We start from the raw sequence: 16,668 nt of genomic DNA, 5'->3' as shown, positions 1-16,668 counted from the left end.
GTCTTTTGCTACATTGCAAGCTCCATGAGGCCAGGATCACGTATGTCTTGCTCACCCTGCAGTCCTGGCAGCTCACAGAGGGCTGGGTAGAATACAGCATGTGCCCAGAAAAGGCTCACTGCACGTGTGAGAACGACCAACTGCATATGTGAATCAGAGGACAAAACTCTACCTCGACCAGCCGTGTGACTCTGGACCATCCATCTGTCTCAGACATCAGTTTCTACATCTGCAAAAGATGGTCACCATCCCTACGTCAGAGAGACGTGCAAATGAAGTGACATCGGGCATGCCAGTGTATTTGGCATTATACTGCTCGTTATTGTTGATGGGCCCTCCCTGGGGCTGGCTGCAGCCACCAGGTTCCTTTCTGACCCAAGGGTACTGCCAAGGGATGAACTGCTGTAGAAGACATGCAGGGAAGGGTCTGACTTTAAGAATATTCTTTGCAACCACCATGCTGAGCTCAGCCTTAATGGAGTTTATGTAACCCAGAGCAGGCACAGTCCTGGTCTTTTAGGGAACTCAAAAAGCCCGAATTGTTATAGCATCTCTAACTGCACAGTTGAGGATACCTAGAATTTCATATATTTCATATATATTTTCATATATATTCCTCTGAAAGGAATTCAGAGCCCCTCTGAAACATCCCAGGCCAATCTGTTCTTGAACATCTCCCATAGCAAGAAAACTTCACTATGCCCAAGGTATCTCACTTAATCTTCAAAGATCACTGACTACAAGACAGTTGGTTTTGAACCAAATTCTGCCTTCTTGGACCATAACCCAACTGGCCTCAATTCTCTGCTGGGACCTATAGGATCAGTTTGCCCCCTCTTCTATGCCGCAGTCCTCAAAGATTGAGAGATAACCCCTCCTGACTTCACGTCTCCAACTTCTGGTCTTTGAGCATCCTCTCTGGCACTCAGTCTCCACACCTGTATGATGGGAACAGCACATACTACACCTCACTCCCCTTTGGGTGGCGCTAAGACTGATGAGGAGAAAGAATTAGCATCTTTGCTCAAAGAGCGAGGCTGCAGGAGCTCCACCCCTTCCTTACTACAGGCCTCAGATCCAGATCTGGGATCCCATTAGCTCCCGGAAAAAGCTGCCTTCTGCTGGATGACTCGGGCTCAAAGGCTGTCCACTCCCCCCAGCCTCTGGGAGAAATTGATACCTACACGGATAGATCACGCCCATGGATTAGGTAGATAAAGAAATTGATTATTCCATAAATCACTGTCTCCATGAAAAAAAAATCCCAATTTTTTAAAAAGGAAAATATTATAAATCTGTCCAAACCCATGTGAGTGAAAGTGCAGCCGTTTCAGCTTAATTGTCTGAGAGCTTCTTTGCTACACCCCCAGGGAAAAAAGCCCCTGAAGCTACTAGCTCCCAATTATCTCACTCTGTAGATGTTTCCTCCCAAACCCCATGAATGGCCAACGTCACATCCTGGATGAGATGGCTCTACACAGCAGCAGGAAGACTCTGAATTGGCCAGAAAGAAGAACTTTCTCACCAAGGAGACAGAATCGGATCCTTTGGAAACATGAAAAATTGGATACTAAGCCCTGTTAACCTTTTCCTTCCTACTTACACGTGTACCCACGCTATCTAGGAAAGTTAAGTCACTTCTACCAAGAGACCGAGAACTGGCCAAAATGAACCTTGGGTGGGGCTTGAGGATGGGGTTTGACAGCTCAGGGGTGAAAAAACTCGCAGAACAACATAAATGATGAAATGATTTAGGAGCAAGGGCAAGAACAAGGGCAGGACTGAAGGGTGAAAGGGAAGAGATGTGGCTTCCCAGCTGGCTCTACTGTGTGATTTTTACCTTGTCTCTTGTCCTCTCTGAGTCTCAGTACTCCTCCCCAGAACACAGGAGAACAAGGCAGATCTAAGTGCAGGGCTCTAGCCTGAACTATATGAACCTAACTGTTCAAGGAACCATGGCTATCATTTAAGGTCACCTATTTGGACCTACCATGAGGCCATTCAGATGCCACCAGGTCCAGAGATGCTGAGCCATCCCCCCAGACCCCCGCAATCCCCTGCCCTGTGTACTCTGCAGTACACAAGAGCGGGCGATCCAGAAATGTTTGGTGAATCAATGAGTCAGCCCAAAGAGCATGTGAAAAAGACAGGAAATAAACACTAAATTACAAGCAGCATAAAAATAGCCACATTTCCAAAGCAGATTTTTCTGATTCTAAGAATCCAAGCAGGAGCGGCAAAAACCCCCATCCCCTCTCACTAAGATGTCCCGATCCAGGGTCCCCGGAGTAGCCTTACTCTTTCCTGCCCAATCCAGATCTTTCTATCTGCAGTATGACTTCAAGGTGTCATCTTGCCTCCTTAAATCCTGGGAGCCCATTTACCTAAGCCTCCCTCCTTGTTCAGAGGCCAATGCCAATTCATCAGACTCTATCTTTCTAATGCTCCTAGCCTCCTATGCCCTTGGCTTCGAGTCCAGGTGTTTCAGCCACTCTCAGTACCCCAGTGATGGACAAAACTCCCCCTTTCTCTGAGGTATGCTGAGGTCGCTCATGGCGTGACTTTCCTGGCTGGGAGAGACCTTTGTCAACACGCAGCCCGATCACAAGGTTTCTCAGACACATCCAGGTGGTGGGGCACCTGTTTCTGCCGGGGTTCTTTGGGGAATGCCACAAAGCTGTGACACATTTAATTCCCATCACCTGAACGAGGAGTAATTTTATTTACTAGCAGAAAATATGGCTCTATTATAGGTATGCACGGCTCCACGATTCAGGAAATAATAACACACAAAATACTTTTAAGAAATCACATTTAGCTGGATAAAAATACATAACTTATCCTACTTACCAAATGCAATGTGAAAGATGGTGCTGACACGCTGATGCTTGGTATCAGGTGTGATATTTGACGGTGGAATGTTCACTCATTTTGTCGTCTGCTACTGCTCCCTAGCAGACAAGCCATACAAGGCACCGAAGGTTTGAGAACAATTATGTGGGAGGGAAAAAAAAGGAGAAAATTCTATCCATTCACTCCATTTTCTTTTACTGTGAGCAACTCGATTTGAACGACCACAAATAATCGTTCTTACCAGCCTACTGTGTACCTGTTCAACACCTCAGTCTGGTTTACGAACAGCAAAGTCCTAGAGGAATAGCATTTGGAAAAAGAATGCCTGTTTAGCAAGACCTTACAATAACCACATCGCCTCTACTGTAAGAATCAGCACGCAGGTGGCGCCCACTCACTTACCCCAGGGCCTGGCTGCTCTCCGTGGTGCTGAACGCAGAGGTTGCGGTGGACCTTAATTTCCCTGCCGCTCCCAGGACTACACGGGGTGTTATCGTTATCTACGAGCTTTTATAAACACATAGGAATGTGATTTGTATCTCTCCCTCAATGTGAAATAGAGGTTTTGTGGGTCTGTTTTGCCACACTGAAAAATCTAGTCTCTTAAGACTGCAAATTTAAGGCTTCAAATGTGTGCAGATTTGTGTGTGTGTAATAGGAAAGTGGATGCGATTTTCTTAATAGACTGGGGGTGGGTCAGGGACCCATGTTTTCATCTGATTTTTCCATGGCTCACCAAGGGATGTGGCACAAGTCACTTCCCCTTTTCATTCCTCAGTCTCCCAACCTGTGAGAGAAAAGAGTGGGGCAGGTGCTGTACTCCTGTAGTTCTGACATTCGGAGTGCCTCCACTTGTGTTCTGGTTCTTCCACGGACTCAGAGACTGTCAAACAGGATGAGTTTGCCTGGCCTCCTCCAGCACAGGAAGACTTTCTGGATCCAGAGGAAGAGACGAGGCTCAGCTTCTCTTGTAAGAAGCCAGGGAACCAATCTCTCTGCTCAACTCTCCCCCAGCCCTCAGTCCCCATGGACCAGCCATAACTAAACCTGAGAGTTCACCCATATTTTATTTACGGATTCGATGTTACGAGACAAGTAAAATAGACGGCTGTCACCTCTATTAAACTGGGCAGAAAAAATGGTCATGTAGGCAACAGGCTCTTTCTGCTCACAATGTGTCACCTGTTTCCTTGGGGAGAGAAGCAAGAAAGAGGAGGTCCTAGTCTCAGGAGGGGAAGCTCGGTGCTTCCCTGCAAACCTGTCCCACCCTCACTCTCAGCTACACGAATTCTGTAGACAGGTCAGCCCGGTCAGCCGGGAGTTGGGACCATCACTTAAGCCCTCAGTTTCCCCACTGATCCAAAGTAAAGTCACTGTAGTCACTCGTCAGGCTTGGGATAAAGAATGGCTGTGGAGCCCCACTTTGGGAAGCTTGTGCCTGAGAAGCAACCCTTCCATTGGTCATCCCTTACAAGTACACAAACACACACACACACGCACACGTTCACACTCGCTAAACCCACTGTGGATGGCGTTTATGCTCCCAGGGTTAAATGGCCCAGGCTGACTGTCTATACAGCCTGACTCTCCAGGTTAACTGTCAACACCTCACTTGACACAAACCTGTCATGTAAACCTGTTGTCTACACATCCCGGCAGGATCCAGTGATGTGGCGTAAACAGGAAAAGGAGAAGCCTGACCTGTGGCTGGTGGTAGCACAAGTGGCACAGCTACAGTTCTGCCTGGAAGCTAATTGAGTGACCCGTCTGTTGAGGATGGAACCGCAGAAGTTCTCTTCCATGGTTCAGTTCCCAGAGGGAGCAGCAGAGATGCTGAGGGGCAAATGGGAAGGAGAGAGGGAAGACGTCAGAAAAGACAGGAGGATCATGGTCTTTTCTTTTGCCTTTTCTTGAAGTCGACACCTTGTGCCTCTCTCGAGAAGAGACTCATCATGATATGAACCAGACAATGGATATAAAGACGAGTTCTAGGCCTGAGAAAGAAAGGCCCACTCCCCTAAACACTCCAGCTGTGCCCAGCAGACCTCACGGGAGAGGTCTTGGCATAGAAGGTGCTGAACCGATGGAGCAGAACACCACCATGGACAGCATTAGGACACTGACTTCACAGAAGAATCTAACAATGTCTTTCATGAAATCCTTGTTGACAATATGGAAAAGGTGTTGAGCTGAATGAGAAGGTTAGGAAGGTTAGGTGGACTTATATTCAAATGACTGTATGTATCAAGGCATTCACTGATTTAACAGATAGTTATTAATCACCTACTGTGTGCCACACACGATGCTAGATGCATTGGGAAAGTGGTGAATAAGCCAGCTGTGGTCCACGCTTGTCTCTAAGAGAGTTTCTCTCTAAGGTAACCAAGAATTACAATTCAGTAAGTGCTACGACAAAGGAAGCTCAGGGTGCTGTGGTGACTCACAGAAGGATGTGGGAGTCAAGAAAGGCTTCCTGGAGGAATACATGTTTGCTGAGACCTGAAGGATAACTAGAAGTCAGCCAGCAAGAACAGCAAAAGAAGAGGCCAAGTGTGAGGGAAGGCACAGTGCTTTCTGGGGACTTGGATGTTTGGTACAGAGGAGCAGAGAGTGTGTGTGAGGCAAGGAGGGACAGTGCATGAGTCTAGAGATGCCAAGCACGGCAGGTCATAAAGGGCCTGAAAGCACAAGGAACCCAGTGGGATTTCAAAGCTGGTTAAAGTGTAGGGTAGTGGATCTAAGACCACTGAATAAGCCAACAGACTCTGACATTGGTTATTTCCTGCCTAATGTGTTGATGGCAGGGATGGCTGAAGTGAGGGAAGGCATGCTCGTCCCAGGCTCAGATGGCACGAAGCATGCCAGACGACAGAAAGGAAGCCACAAAACTCCACTGTCCACATCTGCGGTTCCCAACCTCAACCGTACTGCAGGCCAATAACCACTTACTTCTCTATCACAGACCCCTGGAGCAGGCCGAGGCGGAAGAAGAGGGTGAAATCCATGCCCACCTCCCAAGGATGGACAGATGGGAACAGGCTTTGGTGGTCCAGAAACAAAGAGCCAGAAAAACTGCCTGAAGGTTCAATGATAGGATTTTCCAGGGATAAATGACAGGTCTTGCCTTCAGCCTCGAAAGATCAACTGCCACAGAGAGGATGAGAGAAATGATAGATGGGCAGCGGTGCCTGCGTAAAAGACCTTGTGATCTCATGAGACCACCGGCCCAGTGTAAATCAACAGAGTGAAACGGCTGCAGAAAAGCCTGAAATAATCCGGGGGTGTTAAGTAGACACCAACGCTGAGATGTGAGGAGAGGATGAGTTTACTGTTTTTAATACATAAGCAGGACTGTGGTCAGCTCTGGACACCATGCTGAAAGAATTCGTTATCTTTAGTCCGGAGACATGCCTTTACATTTCTGTAGGGTTGCACTGTGGGACAGGGTGCAAATCCAAACCAGAATCAGGGGGCAGCGTAAGCATAATATTAAGAGCAATGGGTAACATTTAGTGAGCGCTTACCATGGCCGTAGTCTAAACACGTTATGTGCATTAACTCATTTAATCCTTATAAAAACCCCGTAAGGCAGGTATTATTATTATTATTATTAGAGATTAAATAATTTGCCCAAGATCACACAGGTGGGAAATGATGGAGGCAGCCCTCAAACTCAGGCTGCTGGATTCCAGAACCTGTGAGCTTATCCACAAGTTAGATTGCTAAAATGTATTCAGAACTTCCTTGGGGCCAGTCATGTTAATTCTCACAATGATCCCATGAAGTCAAATCTATTACTATCCCCATTTTACAGGTGAGGAAATCTAGGCTTAGAGAAGTTAGGTGACTTACCCAAAGTGACACAGTCTGGAAGGAAGGAATGAGAGCTCAAACTCAAGACAGATGGATTTCAGAACCAATACTCTCAACGTCCAAGTCCTATTGCCTTCCCCAGAACTGCAGGAAAACCAATTTTAGGGGAAATTTTGCAACAAAGATTGGAGTTGGCCCGTACGTTTGCAATAAAGAACAAAGCACGGTTGAAAAGCGGTGAGTTTCCTGTTACGGGTGGTATTCAAGCAGAGACGAGATATCCACCTATGGGGGGCAGGCGGGGTCCTCCAGTGACTTAGAACAGTGGTACTTAAAGTGTAGTCCTCAGAGAAGCAGCACCAGCATTATCTGGGAACCTACTAAAATGCAAATTCTCAGGCCTCACCCAGACCCACTGAATCAGAAGCTCTGGGGTCTGTATTTTACTGAGCGTTCCAGGTGATTCTGATGCATGTTAATGTTGGAGAAGCAGAGGCCTAGACTGACCCCCGGGGTTCTTTTCGGCGTGGATTCTGTGATTCTTCACCACAGACAGGAAATGTGATGCCTGGAGCCCTGGGAAGGCCTTGGCTCCCTGCTTCTGCTTTTCCGCCCAATTGGGCAGGCTTTTTGGAATAGCATATTTCAGTTCTGCAAAGCAGATGCAGGAAGGCTTTGCAGAAGTCTCTCTCGTTCCTATATTTAAAGAGCTCATCCCTGCAGTGGTTCTGAGAACTCTATAAACCCCCTTCCATCGCAGCCTGTCTGCATCAGTCCCTTTAATAGCACAAGACTTAATTGTCTCCTATGGATTGAAACCCTCTTCACACAAACTGGAATCTTAGCTCCATCTCCCTCCTCTTCTTCCCTCTGCCTTCCTTAACCACCATTCAGCACAGCACCAAAGGATTTTGAAGTGGAAGCTGCCACTCCCCCCCAGATATCACTCCATCTCATTATCTCCGATCTGTTAACATCACCATGGGGACTCTCTCCTCCCCCGCTTTTGTGGCCTCATTACCTGGTGTCTCCCAGCAGAGCCAGCAGTGTCTATCCCCTGGGGCCCAGCCTCCAGCTGCAGACCCTCTCTGCACTGGCTTGCTCCGGAAGCAAGCTTGGACTCCACATCCAAGAGGACTGATCAGGACTCCCTGGACCAATCCCTCAAGAGCATCCCATAACCAGGGTCTTCCCAGCTCTGCATACATGCAAAACACATTTCAGTTAAAACGCTGCAAATGTAGGGAAGGACCAAAACCCCGTGGGCTTCAGGTGTGTGATAAATAACAGGCTAGGAGGAGTCTGGGAGCTTCTGGACATATAGGAGCATCCTCAGAAGAGCACCCCTCTTGCTCCCTAGCAGGGAGCAGGTAACTGTGGCAGGTAACGGTCACAGGCTGCCGGAGACATCCATTCCACTGCTGGGCATATGGGTATGTCAGAAATGGGCAGATACCATGTACTGAGCTGCATGGGGTACTGATCACAAGGTTGTCACAAGGTAGACGGTATATAAGAAGCAGATAGCCTCAGAGCTCAGAGTCTGATGGCGGAGGCACAGCCTCCACTGTTGGGGAATCCTTTTTCTCCTAACATTTATTATCAGGCACTGTGCCAAGAGCTTTATATACTTTATCTCCTTTAATCCTCACACCAACCCCGTGAAGACCCTATAAGTTTCAACCATATGAAATTTTTATAGGTCAAATATGGTTTGACCTATAAACCATAGCTGAATATGGTTTAACCCAATATTAATATTTCTTCCTTGTGGATGAGGAAATGGAGGCTCAGAGGTGAAGTGACTTGCCCAAGGTCACACAGCTAGCACGTGAGACTCCCACTCAAACTCAGATCCACCACATCCCATCACACCCGAGACATACCATCATCACATTTTAAGGTGCCAAGAAAGAAAAAATCCTGCAAGTAAACTCGGACTTGACATGTCAGACACAGACTGATTTCGGAGATGTGAAAATGTGGGGCGAAGAGTCAATCTTAGAATCAATGAAATATATTTTTGGACTCCAAAAACTTCTTTACTAGAGAAAGCCCTGCACATACCCACAAGTATAGCTACAGCCAAGGCCAGTGAGCATTAGGGTACAAAGGTCAAAGGAAGCAAGGAGAGGAACGTGGGAACCCGAGCTTTGTGGGGAGGGGAGAGCCTGGCTGGCGCTGAGGTAGTGTGGACCCTGCCGGTAATTCGGAAGGAAATAAACCAAGGTAAGGTGGGGGCCGAGCGCTCAGGGGCCCAGCAGCTATAAAATGTGGCTGAAGGGAAACAAAAGCAAAATCAGAATGACCTGTTGTCCTCAAACCTAGTGCCCTTGCCCTCAATCCAGTCTTCTCCCCTCTCTCAATCACGCTCAATTAGGATTCGGTGTCTAGAGCACAAAGAGAAGCAGAAGAAAACAGGGACTTCAGAACAAACACAGGTGCTAATAGGTACAGGCCAGTGAGGCACCTGGGGCACAAAATTTAAGGAGGTGCTCACTGTCACGTTCAGTCATGCAAGAGCAGGGTCACCACTTGACCGCCTCCTTAAATCCTGCTCCCCTGCCGCCTCCCTCACCTCACCCCAGTCCCGCCCTGTGCTGGAGTCAGACTCCTCTCCTCCAACAAAAACAAGAAGAAATGCTGGCATTTGAACAGCATTTAAGCTTTTTTGAAATGACATCCCATCTATTTGACTCCATGAGGCAGGAAGTCTCATCCCCATTTTACAGATGGGGAAACTGAGGCCCCTGAAAATAACATGACCGCTCCAATCGTGCCTGTTCCTAATCAGTCACTTCTGTGGGCACTCTGAGCAGTGCAGTTTCCCCACTTCGAGAACAGGTCAGTCCCTGCAGCCACCATAACCCAGTCTCCCTGTGTCCCCTGGAAGAAGGAACAAGGTGTAGGAGAAGGGTAGGCGTGGGCTCTCCTCTGCTTTTGCAGACGTGGCATGGGGAAGGGGGGACTGGGCAGCTCTTGCACCCAGGTCCCCACATCCAACCCACAGTGTCTGCGGGACAGCAACACATATTCCTGGGCCCAGTGTCAGAGGACCTTACCCTCCTATTGTCCACCAGTCTCAGTTCACAGCAATGCAGGCTCTATTTAGAAGGTTGGAATGTGACTCTTGCTTAAAAATAAAATGACCATAAAACCTATTAGCCTGGAAAGGATGTTGGAGGGAAGATGGGATTGGGAAGGAAGGGAGGACAAGAACTAATTTGCTGGCCACCTTCTCTGGCCAGGCCACTAGCTGAAGAGGATGAAGGGAGACACAGACACAGGGCCCTGGGATTTCCTCAACGCTCTGATGATGTCTTTGAGGACAGCCTGGTGGCTGCCAGGGTGACATGTAGGCTGGAGTTTCCAGAGTAGAGGGATTCCTGTGGGTGGACTGAACACAACCAAGGGAGAGTCCAACCTTTATTTCGGGCTCAGATTAAAGTGCTAGGCAGAGGGCTTCCCTGGTGGCGCAGTGGTTGAGAGTCCGCCTGCTGATGCAGGGGACACGGGTTCGTGCCCTGGTCTGGGAAGATCCCACATGCCACGGAGCGACTGGGCCCGTGAGCCACGGCCGCTGAGCCTGCGCGTCCGGAGCCTGTGCTCCGCAACGGGAGAGGCCACAACAGTGAGAGGCCCGCGTACCGCAAAAAAAAAAAAAAAAAAAAAAGTGTTAGGCAGAGTCCAGACGCCTGGACAAGTTGGGGTGTAGTCAGTGTACGGTTGTGCGTTGCACATGCGGGAGGGGTGGGAAAGACCATTCATATCTTTCCTCTACAGGAAGCATAACTACCACTTGGTCCATCAGCAAGGAGAGTCTGACGCTGAAAACCGGCACTGGTAGGGTTAAATGTTGCAAAGCTCGTACAGCCCAGGCCTCTGAGGCCACACTCAGCACCCAGAACCATGGGGGGGAGGGGGCGTTGCACTCAGCACCCAGAACCATGGGGGGAGGGGCGTTGCACTCAGCACCCAGAACCAAGGGGGGAGGGGCGTTGCACTCAGCGCATACGAAAATCAGTGCTTCCCATCTTCCGACTACACAGACAGTTAAAAGCACAGGATCTGGGGTCAGGCCGGCGGGAATTCTTATCCTGCATCCACCACTCACTGGCCACGTGATCCTGGGCAAGTGACCTCACCAAGCTTAGCTTCCTCATCTGCAAAATGAGGATAATGTCTGCAGGGTGTTTGTGAAGGCTAAACCAGATGGCGAGGAAAAAAAAACGCGACAGCTACATGTCTCGAGCACTTACTAGTCACATCACCAGTCACTGTTGGAAAAGCACAGTCCCGGGCAGCTAGTAAATGCTCAATAAACCAGGGCCATTGCATTGCGGTTGTGTGTTGTTTTCCTATTTTGATTTCGCTCCAGACCCAGGTGGGGTCCCAGGCAGGAGACGTACGGCCACCTCAACACAGGCACACTGCCCCCTGGCGCTGCTGCTGGGGAATCAGCACCTGCGAGAAGAGCTATTCCAGCCAACTAGTCCAAGGCCTGTCTGCACCAGGCCCGCCCCTGGCCCACCTGTCCATCCAGAGCTCCCCGGGAGGACAAGCCAGGGCCCGCTGGGGGCAGGCCCCAGAGGAAGGGCCCTGCTCCTGGCGTTTCAGTCCTCTCTGCTGCCAGGCAGGGCCTGGGGAGCCCAGGGCTCCTCTCTGCTGCTGCCCAGCGAAGGGGGAACATCAGCTCTCTTGGTTCCCTCTGGAGGGTCCTGACAAGCAAGGCAGGGCTCAGGCGGAAGCAGCAGGAGGCAGAGGCTGGGGCAGCTGAGTGCGACAGCCTGGACGAAGCCTGGCCTCAGCAGATCCGAAACAGTCCCAGTGGTGGAGCACAACCAGGTCTTCCCCTAGAAGAGCAGCCCTGAGCCTCCTCTGCATATGACCTTGCACGCCCCCACCCCCGAGCATGGGGTTGTTCTTGTACCCATAGGGCATCTGTGCCTCCCCCCTCCCCACGGAGGTGGCTGTTTCCTGGGGCAGGGACACGGGGCCTGTGGGAAGGTGGGGACTCATCTAGCTGTGAAACCTACAATGGCACTGACGGAGGCTCACAGGCCCCAAGAAGGATCCTAAAGGCAGCCAAGCAGCCTTGCGTTTTGAAGGGTGGGATGAAGAGCTGCCCCTCAGAGCGCTTTTGAAAGAGCACAGTGGGCTGGACTTCTGAAGTCAACTGTCATGCCGGCAGCAGGGGGATGCGAGTGACCTTGGAAGGGCCTGGTCGGGACACTGTGCTGGCTCACCCCGCATCAACCACCTCTAAAAAGCCCAGATCATCCTGACGTCAAAAGACTGTTTAGCGCAGTGCGAGGCAGGCATCAAGAAGAAATGAAACTCCAGCTCGCGAAGGAGGGAAGCCCGGGCTGACAGGAGCAGCTGGGCTAGAAAGTGGAGGCAGAAATGCCGGAAGTTAATGCTTTTTAAGGCCCCTCGGGCCACTCCCAGGTCTTGTCTGAAGCTATTTGCTTCCAGGGGGGAAAACCCTATTGATCTTCATTCAGCGCCTGTCTGCTCAACACGGCGGGATGTTTCAGCGCATCACCAGTCACTGTGAGAAATTTCTCATTGTTTTACGCATAGCAGCTCCCAAACTCAGGAGACGAACGTTCAGGACCATTTGGATGAACTGATCGCAGGAGATGCAGACAGGGCTGACTTGGGAACTCTGGGCAAGGGGACCTCATGTCCCTGGGACAGACTGCAGTACCCGCTACCCCGCGCCACCCCCTCCTCCGCCCCTGCCCCCAGCTCAGGCTCAGAGCCTCGAAACTCTTTTGCTCCGTCTGTAGATGCTCGGAGGGGCCAGTGCTGAGCCAGCCTTTCCCTCCCACCTCCCACCCCTCCACACACACCTGCTTTATGTCTCTGCAGCCGTTTGGCTCGGAACCTCCCCCCCCCCCCCGGCTGGCTAGAGATCACCATCGTCCACTCGAGCTCCCCAGCTACCGCCCCACTGTCTGTCTCCCTTTTCAAATTCCAGGCTGGCCTTCTATCCTACAGTATGTATGTAACACGAGGGATGATCTAGCCGTGAAACCTACTATGGCACTGATAGTCCCCACCAGCCTGCACTAAAGGGAACTTTGAAACCACAGAATATCCCCAGCCATCACGGCCAACTTAATAGTTTACAGATGGGAAAACTGAGGCTCCAGGTGGGTGGGACAGTGTGATTTGACCAAGATGGCTCAGGAAACTGGTGGAAGGCAGAGCAGAAAACCCAGGCCTCCTGGCTCCCAGCCCTCCTGGCTCCCAGCCCAGGGCCCCTCCACTTCAGCTTCTAGGTCACGTAACCAGGAAATCCAGGTCCCCACATGAGGCCACTGAAGCACTGAGAGGACCCATGCATTAAGCTGCTTTCTGTGAGTTAAGACGGGGATCCATCTGAACAATAAGAATGATGATAATAATAATAATAAAATGTTGAACAATATGCCTTGAAAACCTTCAGTAAGCAACGCTTGATAACCACACGCAGAATACATCTTCCACATATTCATATAAAATAATCGATGATCACTTTTTTCCTGCAGACTACAATCCAATTACTCTCTCTCCCTCGCTCTCTTCCTTACTCTCCTTTGTTACTTGCAAACCATCCAAGCAATCAATGCCTTGACCTCTCCCTCTGATAGACACAATTACAAAAAGACAGAGCAATGCAATTCATCTATTCAAGACGGATTGTTTGAACACTCTGTCACACTGCTGAGCTATCCATCTCCTTGTCTAAGAGGAAATTTCAGTCCCCAAAAAAAGGCACAAAGAGAGGGAGCGGGTACGCTGCTCCCCGGCCCAGAGAGCCCCTTGCACACCTGCAGAAAACCCCTCTCCCAGGCTGGTGCTAGGCGACGCCTGCCTGCTGGGCAAAGATTCGGCTGTCAGCGCAGCCAGCTCAGGCACCAGTCTTGGGAACCAGAAGCACCCAGCACACGCCGGAGCCCAATTTCCAAGGCCTCAATTCCTGCGGCCCTAGCCAGAGCCCTGAGATCCCAGGGGTGGGGAGAGAGAGAAAAAGGGAGATGGCATCAGGCCCAGCCAACATGCTGTGTTTGGGTTTCAGCATGAGATTCTCTGTGTGTGTGTCTCTCTCTGTGCCACGTCCACTGTAGCCCCTGGCTCCAGCTGAGACTCCAGCCTGTGCTCAGAAGGACAGAAGTTCAGCTCCCCAGGAAGCTCCAGAGAAGCCCAGGGGCCTCAGAGCCTTCCCATCCTCCATCCAATCTGGCACAGCTCCGGCAGTCACGTTCGGCCTCGGCCCAACACCCCAGTCCTCGGGCTGGGAATCAAACGGGGCAGGGCTCTTGGATATAAACGGCTTGGGCCAACACGCTAATTAATCCTGGGGCTTAATACGAAGAAGATTAGAAGAGAGGAGGGCTTTGCCATCCTTAATTGCATTATTACACGGTGAACCCAAGAAAGGGCGGGCAGGCTTCGGGCTTCCCCTCAGGGCAGTGAGGAGTCCTCCAGTGCAAGTCAGCTTCACAGTAAGAGGGAGCGGGTGAGGATACATCATCCGGCCCCTCCTCAGCTCAGCCTTCCAGGGCTTCCCTCACCTGCTCCTTCTCTTCCTGGGCCCCCAAAGACTGCCACCCCTGACGCTGGGCAGGAGCATGCCCATCCCACCCCTGTGGAGGAAGGACCACGGAAGAGGGACCTGCAATGCATGGGCTGCGTGCATAGCACCTTTTGGGTCCCCCTCTTTTCTCCCAAGGGCACCCTACCATGCAGGCCCACAAAAAAAACAGAGGGAAAGAAGCAGGGAATAAAGAAAGAACTGGCCCACTACTAGGGGGCTGCCTGCTCCTGGAATGGTGACCCAACTGGGCGCTGGGGCAGGCAAAGGTGCAGAGATAGAAGAGATATTTTTGTCTTGCCAGGAGCAGACTGGGCTGCAAAGGGTTAAGCCTGGTCGCGAGGGCTGTCCCCAGAGTCGGGTGCCTGGATTCCTCTGCCTCCAATGTCTGCCTGCCAGGGTCCTGGGCATAAACGGAAAGACCCCAGGGTGGGCAGAGCTGAGGACTGTGCTCTACCCTCGTCCAGGTGTCCAGTTCAAGAGGATCTGGAATCCAGGAGAGAGACAGATTTCTGACTGCCTCCTAGGAAAACCTCAAGTGGAGAAACCAAGCTCGACACTGGTTCCCTACACCCCCTCACGGTGCCGGCAGCCCAGAGTCTGAGCCTAGATTAGAGCCACAGGGGAGGAAGGTGGTCCTGGCTCAGCAGAGCTCTGGCCTCCTTGTGCCAGATGCTGGTGGTGGCGCCTCGCGAACCCAGGCGGCCCAGGTCTCCGGCCTGGTGGCGGGCGCAGGGCCTGCGTGGCGGAGGCTCCCGCGTGGCCAGGCCGGGCCCAGCCCTGGCGGTCTCGGGCCTGGAACACTCGGAGGCATCCCGCACAGCCCGGAGCGCTGCCTACAGGATGCCTCAACAAAGTTAAAACCCCGAGTAAGAGACTCTGGCGAGAAGAGACGCGGGGACGCCAGAGCCCCAGAACGCCGCACGCAGCCCCGCCGGCCGCCGCCAGTTGCGGAGGGATTTCGGCTAACTTTAAAATCCACTCGCATCCCTCTTCTCGCCTTTCCTGGCTGCGCTGGGCGGGCTCCGTCGTTCCCTTCCCCCTGCCTGCGCTGCCCCGGGCGGAGGAGAGGCCTCGGCCGCGACGGATGGCTGGAGCGACCGGCGGGGGCCGCCCCTCCCCTGCCCCGTGCCACGGGGCTGAACGGGGGCCACCGAGGCCGAGGGCAGCCACCGGGAGAGAAGACCGGCCGCCCTTGTCATGCGAAGCCGGATCCTGCGTCCCCGCCGCGGCCGCTCGAGCCCTGCCCCAGGTGGGGGCGAGGGGCCCTCGGGGAACGAGGAAGGAAGAGAAGTTGGCGCCTTCCCCAGGGTTGCCGCTTCGCGGAGAAGCCGGGTCCCAGAACTCGGTCTGCGGCCGGTCCTGCTGGCAATGGCCGGGAAATGCGCCCGCGACTCGGGCTGGGACCGGAACGCTTCGCTCCACTCTGCCAGCTCTGGCCTCCCAGAAGCGCGCCAAGGGCCCCTCGCCCGCCGCACCCCGGCTGCCTCCTCTCCAATAAGTAAGGCCCATGACCCCGGCTTTGGAACTTTGTCCTCACCGGGACGAGCTGGTGGTCACCCGGCCCCGGCAGCGCGGAGAGAGGGTGGGAAATCTCTTGGGATCGCGTACAGTGGCCCCCCGTTCCCGCCCCCGCCCGGGCGCATGGAGACCCCCGGCTCCGGGGAGCCCTTACCGATCCGGATGACGTGGGGCATCCCGCGCGAGTCCGGGATCCAGAAGGCGCACACGAGGAGCCCGGCCCAGTATTCCCAAACCAGACTCCGGAGGCGCCGCCAGGGAGCGGTCATCGTTGGGCGCCGCCGAGCGTGCCCGGGGCGCGGCCGTGGCGGGCTCCCTGGGGCGGCAGCTCTAGGCGCGGGCGCGCAGCAGCCCCCGAGGCGCCGCCTGGCCCAGCAGCCCGGCTCCTGAGCGCCGCTGCGAGTGGGGGGCGCCCCGCGGCGCCGCGCACATCTTACTGGGGGCCGCCCCGCCGGCGCCCGCCCAGCCCGGCTGCCGCCCACGGGCCCCCCGCGAGAGAGGCTCCTGGGCTCCGCTCGGGCTCCTTTCGGACTCGGCTGCGGCTTGCGTCGGCTCGGCTCGCGCGCGGGCTCCCACCTGCCCCGGCTGCCGGGCGCTGGCGGGCGGGCTGCACGCGTCTCCGGCCGCTCCTCCTCCAGCCGCCGCGGATGCTATCGCCCGGGCTCGCACAAAGCCCCGGAGTGGAGTTGCACGCGCGCACACTCTCCCTCCCAGCCCCCTCCCCCGCGCCCTGCCTCCCGCCTCCCGCGCCGCCCGCCGCCCGCGCTCCCTCCGCACACTCCCCCGCGCACACACACTTCACACTCACACCCGCCGAGGCGTACACCCGCGAGCTCACACCTGGGCGGGGAAGGGGACCCGGGACCCGGTTTGGGGAGACGGCCGGATAACGAAGACTC

General features: G+C 53.2%; 1 protein-coding gene across 1 annotated transcript in view; it reads right to left on the bottom strand.

Moving 5' to 3' along the window:
- GRIK3 (glutamate ionotropic receptor kainate type subunit 3) overlaps positions 1-16,038 on the bottom strand; it is a gene marked incomplete at both ends in the record, with an annotated part of 233,303 nt that extends 217,265 nt beyond the window's left edge. The window contains one exon of the mRNA XM_082832622.1: positions 15,924-16,038. Within this exon, the coding sequence (XP_082688748.1) occupies positions 15,924-16,038 (115 nt within the window). The remainder of the gene's footprint in view (positions 1-15,923) is intronic.
- Positions 16,039-16,668: the final 630 nt, after the last annotated feature.

The sequence above is a fragment of the Leucopleurus acutus genome (genome assembly GCF_964270905.1).
Source record: "Leucopleurus acutus genome assembly, chromosome: 2".
NCBI classification, from domain to species: Eukaryota; Metazoa; Chordata; class Mammalia; order Artiodactyla; family Delphinidae; genus Leucopleurus; species Leucopleurus acutus.
Note: the sequence above shows the minus strand (reverse complement) of the source record. Positions and strands in the feature narration are given on the sequence as shown.